This window comes from Mustela putorius, unplaced genomic scaffold (assembly GCF_011764305.1).
Source record: "Mustela putorius furo isolate JIRA1106 unplaced genomic scaffold, ASM1176430v1.1 tig00000461_pilon_pilon_pilon, whole genome shotgun sequence".
Taxonomy (NCBI): Eukaryota; Metazoa; Chordata; class Mammalia; order Carnivora; family Mustelidae; genus Mustela; species Mustela putorius.
Window position 1 is genome coordinate 710,750 of NW_025421390.1, and position 17,299 is coordinate 728,048.

Consider the following 17,299-nt stretch of genomic DNA (forward strand, 5'->3'; position numbering starts at 1 on the left):
ATGACAATAAACAAAAAAACAGTTTTTTGTTTATTGTAACCTGGCTTTTTGTTTTTGTAAAGTTTTATCACATGTATATGAATGCCGGAACAATATATTATTTACTTTTGCTTGTTTCTGAGCTTTATAAAAAATTTCCATAGTATTTTTAGTCTTCTGGGACTAACTTTTCTCACTAGGCATTACATTAGGGAAGTTATTTATTTAATTTAAATAAAAGTTTTTCATTTTTAATTCAGTATAATTAAGACACAGTGTTATGTCAGTTTCCGTAATTCTCTACATTCCTCAGTGCTCATCGTGAGGAGGGTGCTCTTAATCCCCTTCAACTGTTTCACCTACCTCCATCCACCTCCCTTATGGCAACCATTAATTTATTCTCTGTATTTAAGAGTCTGTTTTTTGGTCTCTTTTGTTCTTTGTTTTATTTCTTAAATTCCACATATGATTGAAATCATAGGGTGTTTGTCTTTCTCTGGCTGCCTTATTTCGCCTAGTGGTATACCCTCTAGATCCATCCATGTTGTTGCAAATGGCAAGATTTCATCATTTTATGGCTTATACTCCATTTTTTGTATCTACACACTTACACACCACATCTTTAATCTGTTCATCTATGGATGGACTCTTGGTTTGCTCCTGTATCTTGGCTCTTATAAATGGTGCTACAGTAAACATAGGGGTGCATATCTATTTTCAAATTAATGTTTTACTTTTCTTCAGGTAAATATCCAGCACTGGAATTACTGGATCACATGGTATTTCTATTTTTAATTTTTTTGAAGAACCTCCATACTGTTTTCCACTGGCTGCACCAGTTTGCATTCCCATCAACAATGGGCCTGGGTTCCCCTTTCTCCACATCCTCGCCAGCACTTGTTTCTTGTGTTTTTGATTTTAGCCATTCTGACAGGTGTGAGGTGATAATCTTGTTGTGGTCTTGATTTGAATTTCCTTGAAGATTAGTGATGTTGAACATCTCTTCATGGGTCTGTTGGCCACCTGTATGTCTTTGAAAAAATGCTCAAATTCTCTGCTCATTTTTAATTGGATTATGTGTTTCCTTGGTGTTGAGTTATTAAAGTTTTTTTTTTTTTTTAAGATTTTATTTATTTGAGAGAGAGCAAGCGAGAGCAAGGATAAGCAGGGCGGAGGGCGAGGAGGGAAGCAGCATCCCCACTGAGCAGGGAGCCCAATGTGGGACTTGATCCACGACCCCAGGATCATGACCTGAGCCAAAGGCAGACGCTTAACTGACTGAGCCACTCAGGCGCCCTGAGTTATGTAAGTTCTTTATGTATTTTAGATATTAGCCCTTTATCATATATGTCACTTGCAACTATCTTCTCCCATTCAGTATGGGAGATTGCTTTTTCAGTATGGTAGGTTGCTTTTTTGTTTTTTTGATGGTTTCTTTTGCTGCACAGAAACTTTTTATTTTGGTGTAGTCCCGGTAGTTTAATTCACTGGACATTGAGTTTCTAAGATTTGTCACTATGCATTATGCCACTGTGGGAATATAGCATCAGTAACCTTTTTCCTTGAAGGATTTGGGTGGTTTGTGGGATTTTGCAGCTACTAGCAATCTGCTGGTGTACACTGGCACTCTATCCATTTCTGTTCCTAGTATTTTACCACTTACCTGGAACCTCTAGGTTTCCATGAATGCTAAAGGAATATCCTCCCCAATTCTTCTTTTAATAGTCTCTCTACTACATTAAAAAAAAGAATTTCTTGAGATGTAACTCACAGATACATGCATTTATCAACCACAGACAATTTTAGAATATTTTCGTTACCTCAGAAAGAAACCCTACACCTTCAGCTCTCACTCCCTTCCTCCCCATGATCCCCACGCCTAAGCAACAATGAGTCTACTTTCTAGCTCTTTAGATTTCCCTACTATGAAGATTTTCCATAAACGGAAATCTTTGTCTTGTTCCTGATCTTGGGGAAAGCTTCCAGTCTTTCACCATAAAGTACGATGTTAGGTGTAAGGTTTTTCATGGATACCCGTTGTCAGGTTGAGGAAGTTCCCTCCCAATTCCTAGTTTCTCAAGTGTTTTTATCATGAAAGGATTTTGGATTTTGTCATATGCTTTCTCTGTGTCTATTGGGATGTCCATCTTTTGATATTTATTCTTTCGATGTGGTGCATTCCATTAATTGATTTTGGATATTAAACTAGACTTTCATTCTTGGGACAAATCCCACTTGGTCTTAGCATGTAATCTTTGTATATGTTACTGGACTGGGTTTCCTTTAATATAGGTGAGGAATTTTCATGTCCATATTCCCATGAGATACTGGTTTATAGCTTTCTTGTGATATCTTTGACTGGTTTTAGTATCAGGGTAATAATGCTGGCTTCATGCATAGAATGAGTTGAGAAGCATTCCTTTGTCTTTTGGGGTTTTTTTTGAAGACTTTATTAACATTTTGTATATTCCTCAATTAATCTTTGATGGTATTTAGTGCTGAAGCTATCTGAGCTTGGGCTTTTCTTCATGGGAAGATTTCCAATTATTATTCAAGATCTTACTTGTTGAAAATTGATTCAGATGGTCTATTTCGTTTTGTAGTTTTTCTTTCTAGGATTGGCCTGTTGCATCCAAGATATCTAATTTAATGGCATATAGTTGTTTCTGGTATTTTTTTATAATCCTTATTTCTTCAAGATCAGTGATAATAACCCCTCTTTCATTTCTGATTCTCATACTTTGAGTCTTCTCTCTCTGTTTTCTTGGTCATTCTAGCTAAAGGATTACCAATTTTGTTGATCTTTTCAAAGAATCAGCTTTTGGTTTTGACAGTTTTCTGTATTCTTCTACTCTCTATTTCATTAATTTCTACTCTAGTCCTTTATTCTCTTGCATCATGGGTTGAACTGTGTCCCCTGAAAGATAGATTGGAGTCCCAAGCCCTCGTACCGGTGAGTGTCATCTTCTGTGGAAGTAGGGTCTTTGCAGGTGTAATTAGTTACCTTGAGATGAAGTCATATGGCCTTCTGGTAGATCTTAAATCCAGTTTCTGCTATTCTTAAAAGAATGCCATGTGAAGACACAGAGAAGAGAATGGCATATGATTATAGAAACAGATTGGAGGGATGCTTCCATTTACCAAGAAATGCTAAAGATTGCCAGCAACCACCAGGAAGTAGGAGACAGTCATGGAACAGATTCTCCTTCAGAGCTCCAAAAAGGGAAATTTTGACTTCTAGCCACCAGAACTACGGGAGAATAAATTTCTAGTACTCAATTTGTGGTGTTTTGTTATAGCAATACTAGGATACTAATAGAATTTTCTTTTGCTTCTTTACGTTTACTTTAGTCATCTTTTTCCAGTGTCTTAAGCAGAAGGTTGGGTTATCTATTTGAGATCCTTCTTTCTTAATACAGGCAGTGAGGACTATCAGTTTCCCTTTAAGCACTGCTTTAGTTGCATCCCATAAATTTTGGTATGTTATGTCTTCATTTCATTTGTCTCCAGAGTATTTCCTAATCTTCCTTTTGATTTCTTCTTTGACCCACTGGTTATTAAGGAGTGTCCTGCTTAATTTCCACATATTTGTGAGTTTCCCAGATTTCTTTCTGTTGCTGATTCTATTGTGGTTGAACTTTTCATTATTTCCATTTCTTAAAATTTATTGAGATTTATTTTATGGCCTAGCCTATGGTATATCCTGAAGAATGTTCCATGTACACTCGAAAACAAGTCTATTATACTGTTCTTAGGTGGAGGGTTCTGTCTATATCGGGGAGGTCTGATTGGTTTATAGTGTTGTTCCTATCTTCTCTTTTGCAACTCTGATACCAATGCCAGTGTCTGGGTTTTTTTTGTCCACACCAAGCAATTGGTTTTTTTTTTTTTGTTGGGTTTTTTTTTTTTGCCTTTTTTTAAAAAATAAGATTTTATTTATTTATTTGACAGACAGAGATCACAAGCAGGCAGACAGGCAGGCGGGGGGTGGGGGAGCGGTGGAAACAGGCTCCCTGCCGAGCAGAGAACCCAACACGGGGCTTGAGCCCAGGACCCTGAGACCATGACCCAAGCTAAAGGCAGAGGCTTAACCCACTGAGCCACCCAGGCTCCCAATACAGCAAGAAATTCTTGAGCCAGCTGGGTGTTCTACAATTTAACTTCATCCTTAAGTTCTCTACCTGGAGATAGCATCAGAACCCACAGGTTCAGGGCTCAGTCCTATATTCTCCCCTCCTACCTGCCACATCAGACACCAGTCCCCAGTCCACATTGTCACCCATGTGTCTGAAGGACCATAGGATGGATGTTCCAACAACCCCCTCCGTGGGTTCAATTAATTTGCTAGAGTGACTCACAGAACTCAGGGAAGTACTTCCTTACATCAGTGTATTATAAAAGATAGAACTCCGGAACAGTTAGATGGAAGTGCTAAATTGGGCAGGGTCTGAGAGAGAACTTTAATCACGCATCACTTAGAAATTTCCAAGGGCTTTAGGAGACCAAATATTTATTTATTCCTTCCTTCTTTCCTATTTTCTTTCTTCCTTATCTTAAAAAATATTTTATTTATTGCTTTGGCAGGGAGGGAGAGAGCACAAGCACGGGGAGTGGCAGGGAGAGGGAGAAGCAGGCTCCCCCTGATCAGAGAGCCCGACCTGGGGCTTGATCCCAGGACTGTGAGGTCATGACCTGAGCCGAAAACAGATGCTTAACCATCTGAGCCACCCAGGCACTCCCCAAATAGATATTTCTTATTATAAATCACAATATCACCTGTTTCCTTGTTGATGCTCTGCCCAGTTTGGTTCATTATTGAAAGTGGGTGTTGAAGTCTCCAACTGTCCCTGGGAAATTGTCTTTTTTTCTTTTTATTTCTGTCAGGTTTTTTTGTCATGTATTTTGTGTGCTGTTCTTAGATGTGTATGTTTATAATTTTTATATCTTCCCGGTGGCAGGTTTTATCATTATAAAATGTACCTCTTTGTTTCTGGTAACACTGTTTTAAAGTCTGTTTAGTTTGGCAGCCTAGCCACATCAGCTTTCTTGTTACTGTTTGCCTGCTACATCTTTTTCCATTCTTTTATTTTTAGTCTGTTTGTGTTTTTTGAATCTAAAGTTTATCAAACTTTCTGGACATATAGGCTATTTTTTTTCCATTAGATTTGGGGTTTTCAGGGATGCCTGGGTGGCTTAGTAGGTTAAGCCTCTGCCGTCAGCTCAGGTCATGATCTCAGGATCCTGGGATCGAGCCCCGCATCGGGCACTCTGCTCAGCAGGGAGCCTGCTTCCTTCTCTCTCTCTCTGCCTGCCTTTCTGCCTACTTGTGATCTCTCTCTCTCTTGTGTCTGTCAAATAAATAAATAAATAAATAAAATATTTTTAAAAAATAAATAAATTTGGGGCTTTTAGTAACTATTTCTTTGAGTATTTTTCCTGTTCCTTTCTCCTGGTCTCTCATCACACATATGTGGTCTGGGTAGTGGTGTCCCAAATTCCCATGAGTGTAACCAAGACCAAGCCTGTCTGCCTGATGTGCAACAAAGCCAACAGCCCAGAATGATTTGCAGCAAGATAAGGGTTTATTCAAGAGGCAGGCAGATGAGGAGTTGGGAGGGCAATCCTGAAACTCACTTCCTGGAAGGGGGACAGAATAAGCTTTTTATAACATTTAGGGGTTGAGATTGTCTACATATTGATGAGGGTGGGGAGAAACTTATGACTCTTCATGAGGAATGATGGAGTGTGTGTATTGAGCAAACATATACGTAACATATGCCCCATGTTCACTTTAGGAGAAGACAATATGAGAATGAAACAAAATTGAGCCCCTGATGTTAGGACGTTATCTTAGGACAGGGAGAGGGGGTGTGCGTATGCTTCAAGAGCTGGTATAAACTGCAAGGGGTCTTGGGCTCCTTATCTTGGGTAAGGAAGACAGGGCCTTGCTTGTTCATAGGCTGGAATCTCATCAGTTAACCTTGAGTCCAGGCTTCTGTGGAGACCACAAGTGGATTAGATACTGGGTTCTGAAAAGACAACAATAGCTGATTAGGGGGAAGCAGTTCTCTGAGAAATAAGCTTTAAACTTTCTGTGAGTTGCAACCTCATTGACTCTGTGAGGCTCAGTTTCTTGAATTCTTGTTCTTTTTTTTTTTAAGATTTTATTTATTTATTTGTCAGAGGAAGAGAGAGCACAGGCAGCGGGAGGAGCAGAGGGAGAGGGAGAAGCAGACTCCCTGCTGAGCAAGGAGCCCAATGCTGGGCTCAATTCCAGGACCCTGGGATCATGACCCAAGCCCAAGGCAGATGCTTAACCAACTGAGCCACCCAGGTGCCCCTGTTTCATGAGGTTTTATTCAGTTTTCTTCAGTCCTTGTTTCCTCTCTGCTGTTAGATTACATTATCTCTTTGATCTCTTCTTGTTGGCTAATTCTTTCAGGTCAGAGCTACCGTTGGACCCAACTGAATTTTCATTTCAGTTACTATACTTTTCAACTCCAGAATTTCCATTCTGTTCTTTTTTATACTTTCTATCTCCTTATTGATATTCTCTATTTAATGCAACATGTCATCATCCCTTCCTTTAGTTCAAATTGTTTTAATGGTTTCAGTCTTTGTATAGTAAATCCTACAACCAGTTGTAGTCAGAGGCAGTTTCTGTTGGCTGCTTTGTTTCCCCCTGATGTGTGGATCATACTTTTTCTTTGCATGTCTCACAATTTTTGGGTAGAAACTGGGCATTTTAGATGATTCTGGAAACTGCTACTTCCTCACTTCCTCACCACCACTGCCCTTTGACGGGATGTTTTTGAGCTTAGTGTTTTTTATATTTTACTTTATTATTTTTAAAGATTTATTTATTTATTTGACAGAGAGAGAGAGAGATATCACAAGTAGGCAGAGGCAGGCAGAGAGAGAGGGGGAAACAGGCTCCCTGCAGAGCAGAGAGCCCAATGTGGGGCTTGATATTAGGATCCTGAGATCATGATCTGAGCAAGGCAGTGGCTTAACCAGCTGAGCCACCCAGGCTCCCTGAGCTCAGTGTTTTGAGATTTGTTCTGACCTCAGGCCGTGCTCCTCTTGGCTCTCTCCACCCCCACCACCCCACCCCTCCTTGTTACTCCAGCAAACTGGCCAGCCTATAGTTTAGACTCGTCCAATGGTTCTACCATTCTCCATCCAGTTGCCTTTCACCCAGGCAGAACTTCTGAACCAAGGGTTGAGTTGGGAATGAGAACAATGTCACACTTCTTTCTGAGTGATTCTCCCTCTGTAGGAGCTGAGTGCTTGGGAAAGGGAATTCGCCGCAGCAGGGGGCAGGCAGTACCCTCAGTTCTGCTCTGTTTTCCTCTCTTCCACATTATGAGTCCTGGCAAGGTCAGTTGGGGTGCCATATTCTGGGTGCGCCATTGTCAAGGTAGAGCCTTCATGCCATCAGTGGGGATGAGATGGAAGAAGGGACCCTCCACCTCTTGGCTGCATTAGCCTACAACTTAGCCTCCAGAATGAGATGGCCAGGGTGAGAAATGCTGATGTCTTGCCCCTCCTGGGAAGAAAGCCCACTGACTGGTAGCTGGGTGGAGAGGGATCCCTGTATTCTTGGCTGCACCAATCAAGTGGAGTTTTCCACCTTGGTGAGTTCAGAAAAGGGAGTGTGGTCTTGATTCAAACAGCATCGACTCTTACTGCTCTTACCAAATTTTAAGAGGTGTTCTTGAACAAATGGTTTTTTCATTTGCTGTATTTTTTAGGATCATTTCGAGAGCCTTTCCTTGTTTGTTTGGTTTCTTTAAAATAATTTTCACCAGTTTCACTGGGGAGCTGGTCTGCACAGCTCACACTGCCATGCCAGAAGTCCCTCCCCTCTACTGCATTTGACACTTGTATTAGAATTATGTTTGGCTATGGGAAACAGAAAATCCAACAATATGGCTGTTAGTGAAGTCTGGAGGCAAGTGTTCAGGTTGGTGTGGCATCTCCAGGGTCATCAGGGACACAGACTTCTTTTCTGTCTGCTCTAGAAAGCTTTGACGCAACCTTCATCTTCATGGATACCTCATGGCCCTAAGGAGGCTGCCAGGACTCCAGCCCTTTAATCTATGTCACACAGCAGAAATGAGGAAGGGGTAAGGACCAATCTACTTTCTCTTTTGGGGAACCTCCTCAGGAGATCTGACAAGCAGCTTTTCCTTGTATTTCTTTGGCCAGAACTCTGCGTCTGTTTTCAGCATTTTTTTTTTTAAGATTTTATTTATTTATTTGACAGAGAGAGATCACAAGTAGACGGAGAGAGAGGCAGGCAGAGAGAGAGCGAAAGGGAAGCAGGCTCCCCGCTGAGCAGAGAGCCCGATGCGGGACTTGATCCCAGGACCCTGAGATCATGACCTGAGCTGAAGGCAGCGGCTTAACCCACTGAGCCACCCAGGCACCCTTCAACATTTTTAAATTAGAAGATTTTAGTGTGTAAAACTCCAGCTCCTAACATACTCTTGGAAACTCTAGAGTCCGAGAGCCTCACTTAGGTGGAATGTGTTAAAAAGAAAACAACAGGATCAAAATTGTATCACTTAGGTTAAGTCCCCTTCACTATAAACTAGCAGGTTTGGTACCTAATCTAATTGCAGTTTCAACCTCCTGCAGGAATACAACTCTGAAGGTGTTAGTTAAGAGTTTTCTGATAAGCGCCTACAACGTAATTTGTCACATGGGTCTTCTCCATCCCCCTAAAGGCAGATGAGGTAGTCTGCATAGTAAGACCCTCTGCTCTTCCCACTAAGGGAAAGTGATCTTGCCTGAAACAGTCTTTTGTCTTTTGCTTACAACTTTCATGACCCACTCTTCTTCCCTTAAAATCTTCCATTTTGTGCAACTCTCGGGAACACCCCTCTGCTTGATCAAGGGGATGCTGCCCCATGCATGGATCGTTTAATAAAGCCAATCAAATTTTCAGATGTATTCTGTTGAATTTTTTTTTTTTTTTTTAAGCAAGGTCAGTGCCTGTTCTCCGTAGTAATTGAGTTTAGACTCTTGGCTTGGAGGGGGAGAGAGTAAGCAATGGAGAAGAGAGCCAGCTTTGCATGGGGCACCTTCTGAACATTGAATACTTGCTTGCAAGTTGAGTAGTCCCTGTTTTATTTTATAGCAAGCAAATATGTAAGTTATTTTTGTTTCGTTTTCTGTGTCATTCCTTCAACAAATATTTATCGAGAAGCTTAAATATAAGCGCTGCTGTCGTGCTGAGAATAGAGGTGAGAAAAGAAAACAGACAAGGGGTCCTGCCCTTGGGAGACTTACATCCTATTGGGGAGATGGTCCATAAACAAATAAAATATATATTACTGTATCAGATGATAGTTGAGTGCTCTGAAAAATAAGCAGGAAAGGACCATAGGGAGTGAGAGTGTTTGAAATATAAACAGGGTAATTAGGGTCAAGCCACAGAGAAGGTGACATTTGAGCAAAGACCTAAAGAAGGTGAGGAAGTGAGCCATCTGGACAAGGGGTTTTGGGAGAAGGTTGTTTTAAGGTCCAGAGAGTAGGTGGGGGGGGGCAAGTCCCCAAGTGGGGGGCAAGCCTTGCTTTAGTGCAGAAACAGCAGGACCCGAATGGTTTTAGCTGAGTGAGTGAGGGGTGAGTGGTGGGAGGACCGGCTGGAAAGCCGGCTGCAGTCATCTGACTTCCCCTCGAGGGGGTTCTCTGGTTTGGGTGTCGAGAGGAGACTCTAGGGACCAAGAAGAAGGCCAGAGGTCACTTAGGGGGTTGTTTGAATAGTGCAGGTAAGGCATGCTGGAGGTTGGGACCAGGGCTATGGGGGGGCTGCTGAGAAGTGCCTGGAGGTCGGATGTAGTTCAAGATGGAACTGAGAGGATTTGCCGACCATCTGCCTACAGGTTTGAAAGGAGATGGTTCTCGTCAAGGTTTAATGCAGGTTTTCCCAGGGCAGGTGGAAGGACGGAGATGGGAAAGACTGGCGGAAGCAGGGAAGGGACAGCGTGCTGGGAGCTCAGGTTTAGATAAGGTAACGCGCGCAGTGCATGTCAGCTATCCAGCGGGGGATGGTGGGGCCCTCGGATCCCTCCGTGTGGAATTGGGAGTTACTGGGTAGAGGTGCTGTAGGTATTGGACTGAATGAGCTCACCAAGGAATGAGTACAGACAGGGACAGGATCCAAGCGAGGGCTGAGCAGCAAGCCACTCTAGCATGAAGGACTTTGGGGACTACTAGTAGGCTCCTGTGAAGGCCTTGGAGAAGGAGTTGGCGGGGGTCGGGGGGGGGACACTGTTAGAGGAAAGCCAGGAGGGGGTAGGTACTTGGGGCCTGACCTGGGGGGCAAGGACAGTTCTCCCTGCAGCCAGAGGGAGGGATGGATGTGGCTGGGTGGGTGGGTGAGATGTTGGCAGGCTCATCCGTGGGCGTGTGGGTAGGGAGTGGAGGTCAGAGGAGCAGGAGGGAGAGGCGGACGTGTGGCGGGTCTTCTAGAATAGCGGAGAGGGAGAGGACGAGGGAGACGCACAGGTGGACTGCTGGCGGCACCAAGGGCTCTCTCCAGGTTCCTGGACTCAAGGCAGCATGGCCAGGCAGCCTGGCTGTGTTGGGTTTCATCCGCATTTAGCTGGGAGCAGACAGACCTGGAGTCTGTGGGAACATAGAAGGAATGAGGGCTGGAGTTGGGCCCGGTGGGTCTCCGATGGCAAGGGCAGCCAAAGAAGTTGAGGTGCATGTGATTAACCCTAGAATGAAGACATTCCCTTTTATTCTGACGGTCTCAAGTGACTTGGCCCTGCCCAGTCTCTTTATGGTTTAGAGCCATTGTAATTTTTCTCGCTGTAGGCCATCCAGCCAGGGTTTTCCTTCTTTCCTCTCCTGTGAATAAACTAATTCAGAAGTTGTGCTGAGCTGTTTCAGTCTCAGAAACCCCCAGTTCCTGGGGATGTGAGGAGCAGCCCCTGCGTCCTTCCCGCCGACTGGCCTGCAGCAACCCCTCCCACACCAGGCGCCTAATGTTGGAAGGATTTCTTTTATACTTTAACACTGTCCTCTACTGTTCTCTCCTAAGCTGCTAACAAACTCCTGAGGGCAGAAAGTGTCTTGTGTCTTCTGATGCACATAGGGCCTAAATGGTTGGCTCTCAGGCCCCAGAATACACTCGTGTATTAGCATCCCGCCTCCGTTGTGAAGGATGGGCTGTTTGTATTGCTCACGCTCTCTGTCTGGGAACCTTCCGGGCCACTCCTTCCCAGGGTGAGGCTTAGTGTCAGGTTCTGTGGTCCTGTCCTGTCATAGGATCCACGGCTCCTCTGCCTGTCCTGGGAGGACTGGCCCAGCGTTCTCTCCACCCAGGGTGAGCTGGTGAGCTCCGGCAGGTGCTGAAATACTGGAACCAGATGTCTCTCCTCCACAGAATGTTGTCGGGCTTAGAGGCTCACAGAAACATGAGCTGCCCATCTGCCTTTGGGCCTGGGCTCCTCAGGTTGCAACAGGATTGGTTAGGACACCGAAGGGATTTTTATTTTTATGCAAGAAGGATCCACAGAGACTGGGAAGGTGGGTAGGATGAATTTATTTTGGAGAATAGCTGATATAATTTGCACCTGTAAGAGGCAAAGGTAATTTAGTGTGACCCTTGAAGTGAGACCCTTAAAGACCTTTAGCTCCAGAAAGAATATGAGAGCCAAAGTTGCCCTTGCCCTGGGGCGAGGGGGCAAAACCCACCATGAAATCCTAGGTGGGAGAGCACCTTGGGATCTGCTGTGCTTGGTCTCAGTGAGCCTGTATATGACATCCGGGGAATGAGGTTTGTCTGTCACTGTGTTAGGGAAGACAGAAGAACCTTGTCTTCCAGTGGCTTCCAGTGTCTTGTGGTACAGGCGCATGCTAGGCATCAGGAGCAAGGATGGACTGATCTGGAGGCAGCCTCTGTGGAGGGAGAAGACTTCACCTCCAGTCACTCGGAGACTCTGTCCCTGCAAGGCCTGTGGTGTTGACATTGGTGGCACTGGAATTCAGATAAGGGACAGAGCCCTGCTGGTGTGAATGGAGGCCACGCGGAGACCAGGACTTAAAGGATAAGCAGGATTAGCAGGGCAGAGGAGGGGAGCCCAGGGGTCAGGTGTGAGGAAAGGGGGAGGTGCCGGAAAGAGAGTTTGGACTCCATTCTCAGCCTGGGAAAGTGGTTCATGCTTTGGCTGTTTTGCGAGTCTCTTAGCCTCTGTGGGAACAAAGGAGAAGCCACCATTTCCACCCCAGACATGTTTCCCCCCATGCCTACTCATCTCTGCCAAACTGGAAAGGGCAGTGTGCCCCGCAGGTCCTCTCGAGCTCGGATCGCTGGATCACTGAGCCTGGAGGGCCCCCTCATTTATTTAATCCTACCCTGCTATTCATTTTCTCTGCTCCTTGTAACCCTATAGCCACCTCTCCCCCGCCACCCGACCTTGGAGTCTTCGTTCTCATGCCTGCCCAAACCGTATTTCCAAATCACAAATATAAATCATGTAAGTCCTTTGCGTTAAAAACTGGCAATTCTCCCCTGTCCGCAGGACAAAGTCTAAACTTCAGCCCTATTATAACCTGGCCCCAGCCTCCTTTCTCTGGCTGTGTTCTGGGTCTGAGTGGCCAGTTAGGAGAAGTAAAAATATTTTACAGTAAAGTATTCAAATTTTCTCTGGTGCTAACAGAGTAGACTGTTCAGAAGCACTGGGGATGTGTGATTCCAACATATTTTCCTTATTAATCATCCAAAACTGTAGCACAGAAGCATTTATATTTACAGTGACCCCCTATCACCAAGCAAAAGTTGAAACCTGGACAGTGACTCCTATTTTAAAAGACAGCAGAAAGATAAACCACACCTTTGGGGAAGGCTTTCTACCCAAAATGACAATTTTTTTTTTTTTAAATCTGCTCTTAAAAAGATAAGCCGCAGCTTTCCAGAGAATATGTTTACAATGCACACGAAGGAATTGTGCGGTGGTTGAAGGCACACACAGATCCTGATGGAGCCTGTCAGGAAACAGGGAGACCCTAGATAAGCAGGACGTGAGTGATGGCCAGAGAGCAGGCCCAGATATCCCAGACTCCTCCAAGCTGGCTCTTTTGCGGCCTGCGCGGAAGCGCTTAGCATCAAATGTACCATACCTTTTTGGTCATTCATTTGAAATGGAGGCAGGTTCTTTTTTGACTGAGCACGGGGAAGATATGAAGCCAAGCGAGACACTTGGGAGGTGGCAGCCCTGAGCATGTTTCAGAAGCAGTCTAGTCCCCACAGAGCAAATGAGGGGTAGAAAAGCAGGTGGCCCTGGGGGGCCTGTGGTGAGACTGCCTTCCCTCAGAGAGAACAGATGTCTGGGGCAGCACTTCTTGGGGCAGCAGTGGCTGTTTTTTTTTTTTTTTTTTTTTTTTTTTTTAAGATTTTATTTATTTATTTGACAGAGAGAGATCACAAGTAGGCAGAGAGACAGGCAGAGAGAGAGAGGAGGAAGCAGGCTCCCTGCTGAGCAGAGAGCCCGATGCGGGACTCGATCCCAGGACTCTGAGATCATGACCTGAGCCGAAGGCAGCGGCTTAACCCACTGAGCCACCCAGGCACCCAGCAGTGGCTGTTTTAATTGGGGAGGAAGGGTCACTGCGAGACAGAATCCTCAGTCCCCTGGAGCAGAAGGCCATGGGCTCTAAGTGCTCTAGGGGCACACCACTGTGACCCCACCCTGCCCTGCCAGGGGCACGCTCATTCCAGGAGAGGAAAGCAAAAGAATACAGTGTCTGTTTCACTCACCGGGTTCAGTCGGCAGTGTGGACACTCCTCCCATGCACACTTGGAGGGGGCGGCGTTGCCAGGATTAGCGGCTGGCAGAGCTGTGCCTTCCCCTGGAGGGTGAGGTTGCCTCTTTCCCAGCAGCGAGCCTGTGGGGGCAGGAGGGGAGACAGTGCTGCCCAGCAGAGCGCGAGGCCGCCTGGATTCTCTTAATCCTCCTGGAGCAGCGGGTAGCCTGAGAAGCCTGAGCTGTGGGTTAGGTCGTGGCGGTGCCGACCTAACCACTAAGGAGTGGATGAGCCAGGCTATCCAGTGAGTTTTTGCAGTCCGTCCTCACCGAAGTCAAACCAAGTTGGTCCAAGGGAAAACAAAGCTGCAGGAAACATGGAACTTGCTTACACCTTCTTGAAAATGCAAGTCATGTTGCCTAGGAAATACTTCTCTCCCCTAGTGTGCTGCACCCCGCCAGCTCTGGAGCTATGGAAGAGGCAGCTGAAGTTATTCCAAGAAAGCCCTGTAAGTTTGGTAATAAAATGAAGTGTCGTTTCTCCCCTGCCTCAAGGCTGGAGTTCTGGCAGTGCATATGGCTGAGAGGAAACTGTGCTCAGCTTTGGGAGGTGATTACGTGCTGGGCGCCCGCACATGCTGGCCCGGTGTCCTGGCAGGGCTGGGTGAGGGCACACGCGGGGCCGTGTGCAAAGATTCCCAGTGCCGAATGCAGTGTGATGAGTGAGAGGGTGCCAATTGGTTGGAAGGATGTAGGTAAACAAGAGCAAATATATATCTAGCAGCGTGCAGCCTGCCCGAGTTCTGAAGCCGGCTGCTGGACTTGGCTGGCAGCCTCTCACCGAACTGGCTCTGGAGCAGAGGGGACTCTGCAGGACTGAGCACAGCAGGTGGCCTGTCCCTGCTACTTAGGGGGACACTTTTAAAGCATTTGCTCCTCCCATGACCAGGTAGTGTGGTGAGGGTGAACTGCTTGCTCGAATGGTGGGTAAAGGTGTGACTGTGGACACTGCGATGGAGGAAGCTGGGGGTGAGACGCCCAGGAGCCCTGAGCCGTCCTTCCTGGCGACCCTGGGTGACCCACAGGTGACCCTGGTGTCCGTTCACAAGCGGTGGTCCTTCAGGAGGAACCCTGGGGCCAGGGGCTCCAGCAGGCCAGTGACTTCGGAGGAGGAAGGAGAGTGTTCACAGAAGGTTTTGAATGGAACACGGGGAATCCGTTCCAATCAGGTCAGTGCAATTGCTTAAAGGGGTAAAAAGCCGAGGGGGAGTTGGCCGGGGCTTGCAGATGGAGGCTTCTCCCATGTCCTACGAACTGGGGCTCAGGGAAGCCGGTCTCGGGAAGGGAGCCAGAGGCAAGGTGGATCTCCAGAGACGAAAGTCTATCACGGTAACTCTCTGGTTTTGTTGCTTATTTTTAGGATATTTTGTAAGCCTCTGTGGAGCAGAAGTTTTGCAGAAGGCAACTCAGACAAAAATGGATTTTCCTCTCTTCTTATTTTTTTTTTTTGAATGTGTACCTTATATTGTTAATGTCCACATTTGACTAAATAAATACTTTGAGCATGTTGCTGCAAAACGAGCTGCTCTTCTTAAGCAAATGAAAGTTTTGTTAACCCAAACATCAGATCATGTTCAAAAGCAGGGCAGTGTAACGTTTCATAAAAATGGTGCCTTTTCGTGGCATTTCCACGTGGGACTGGTGGTTTGTGTGGGGTCTTTTTTAGTGATAAAAGCAGATGGACACAAATACTGGTTAGATACAAAAGAAAATTTCCACAAGTCTCTTGCTCCTTTAAGAGTTATTTTTGTTTCTTCTGGTTTTAATGGCTTAAAAAGTCCCCAAAGCTAAAGGAAATTTTGTGAAAAGAAGATTTTGAAATGTACTCTGCAAAAGATTTACATCCGTTGAAGGAAATTTATGAGTTTCTTTAATGCAGTACATGGTCAGCTTCTGTATTTCTTAGTTGAGTGTCTCAGCAAAATATTAAATTTGGAAGGGGGAAATGCCTGACATTTCTTTAAAATGTTCAGACAATGGCTTTACAAAATCCACCCTATTTGAATGTGAAATATTCTCATTTTTACTGGCCATACTAATCTCACATGACTAGGGGAGCCACCTGAACCTGTCTGGGGGAGCCCTTCAGGAGGGAGGGCCTACGTAGACTAGGTCAGGGTAAAGGCTGTGGCCCTGAGTGTCTGATGCAGATCCATGCTCTTCTGGTGCCAGGCTGGGGGACGTGGCAGGTGAGTTTCCGACTCCTCCAGCTTCCCATTCCCCACTGGAAATTGGAATGATCGGTCCCACCTCCTGGGATCGTGAAGGCACTTTGTGGAGTACTGTAGAAATACAACATGGTATTATTGATGCCAAAATTACTATATTCAGTAGAATTCCCAACTCAAGATGTGTCTGGTGCTCTCTGAGTGGCTGAGAGAACTGTGTCAGCCAGGTGATCTGTCGGAGCACAGTTCCAGCTATTTCCTTCTCAAGCTCTGGTTGTGCTCATTATATGGAACAAATCTACGATGAGGCAAGGGGAGTAAAGGAAAGTATTAGGAAGAAAATGTAAGCAACCATATGCCCCAGCCATATATGGTACCTGTATCTACTTATTTATTGACAGGTACAGGAACAGGGGGTAATAGTAGTACATGCATCTTACATTTTTTACTTAGTATTTTGTGAACATACACCCACACACATATGACATAGACATCTATATCTGTAGCCTTTAATTGAAGTCCCACTTTTGTTTTTTTAAGATTTTATTTATTTGACAGAGAAATCACAAGTGGGCAGAGAGGCAGGCAGAGAGAGAGAGAGAGAGGAGGAAGCAGGCTCCCTGCTGAGCAGAGAGCCCGATGCGGGACTTGATCCCAGAACCCTGAGATCATGACCTGAGCTGAAGGCAGAGGCTTTAACCCACTGAGCCACCCAGGCACCCCATGCAGTCCCACTTTTAAATTTAGGATTATTTTGAGAAAGAATTCAAATGAATTATTCTAAAAGGGGGGGAAATTTATAGTAGCTGGTTTAGGATGGTAAGAACCAAGCTAAAAGTCATTTGTAAATGAGTACCTGTTCATTGCCAACAATGTATTGATCCAAAATCTGTCAAATCACACTTTGGGTCTACTTGAGATTTAAGTTATTTAATACTTGCTCTGTCTTTTTGATGATAGCCATTCTAATGGGCCTGAGGTGATACCTGGTTGTGGTTTTGATTTGCGTATCTCTGGTATTGACAGTGTTGAACCCCTTCACATGTACCTGTTGGCCATTTAGATGTCTTCTTTGGAGAAGTGTCTGTTTATATCCTCTTTCCTTTTTAAAAATTGTATGTGTATAAATATAAATATAGATATTTTACTATTGAGTTATAGGAGTTCTTTATGTATTTTGGATATTAACCCTTTATCAGGTATGTGGTTTGCAAATATTTTTTCCCATTCCATGGGTTGTCTTTTCATTTTGTTGATGGTTTCTTTTGCTGTGCAGAAACTATAGTTTGATGTGGTTCCACTTGTTGATTTCTGATTTTGTTTGTGCTG

General features: G+C 45.0%; 1 protein-coding gene and 1 long non-coding RNA gene across 10 annotated transcripts in view; one reads left to right on the top strand and one right to left on the bottom strand.

The window, feature by feature from the left end:
* ATP7B (ATPase copper transporting beta) overlaps positions 1-17,299 on the top strand; it is a 79,063-nt gene that overhangs the window by 5,891 nt on the left and 55,873 nt on the right. For 5 of the 9 annotated variants that reach the window (XR_006606938.1, XM_004775207.3, XM_013047195.2 and 2 more), the window contains exon 1: positions 14,403-14,971. The exons of the other annotated variants lie outside the window; for them this stretch is intronic. Coding sequence is in view for 4 of the 5 variants with exons in the window: in XM_004775207.3 (XP_004775264.1) it covers positions 14,723-14,971 (249 nt within the window). In the remaining variant the exon portion in view is untranslated. Of the gene's footprint in view, positions 1-14,402; positions 14,972-17,299 lie in introns of those variants that run through there. 9 annotated transcript variants of the gene reach the window in all.
* LOC123392234 lies at positions 5,543-14,366 on the bottom strand. The gene is made up of 2 exons (XR_006606939.1): positions 13,757-14,366; positions 5,543-6,008 (listed from the first exon to the last, which is right to left on the bottom strand). It is a non-coding gene; the product is annotated as an uncharacterized LOC123392234 (long non-coding RNA).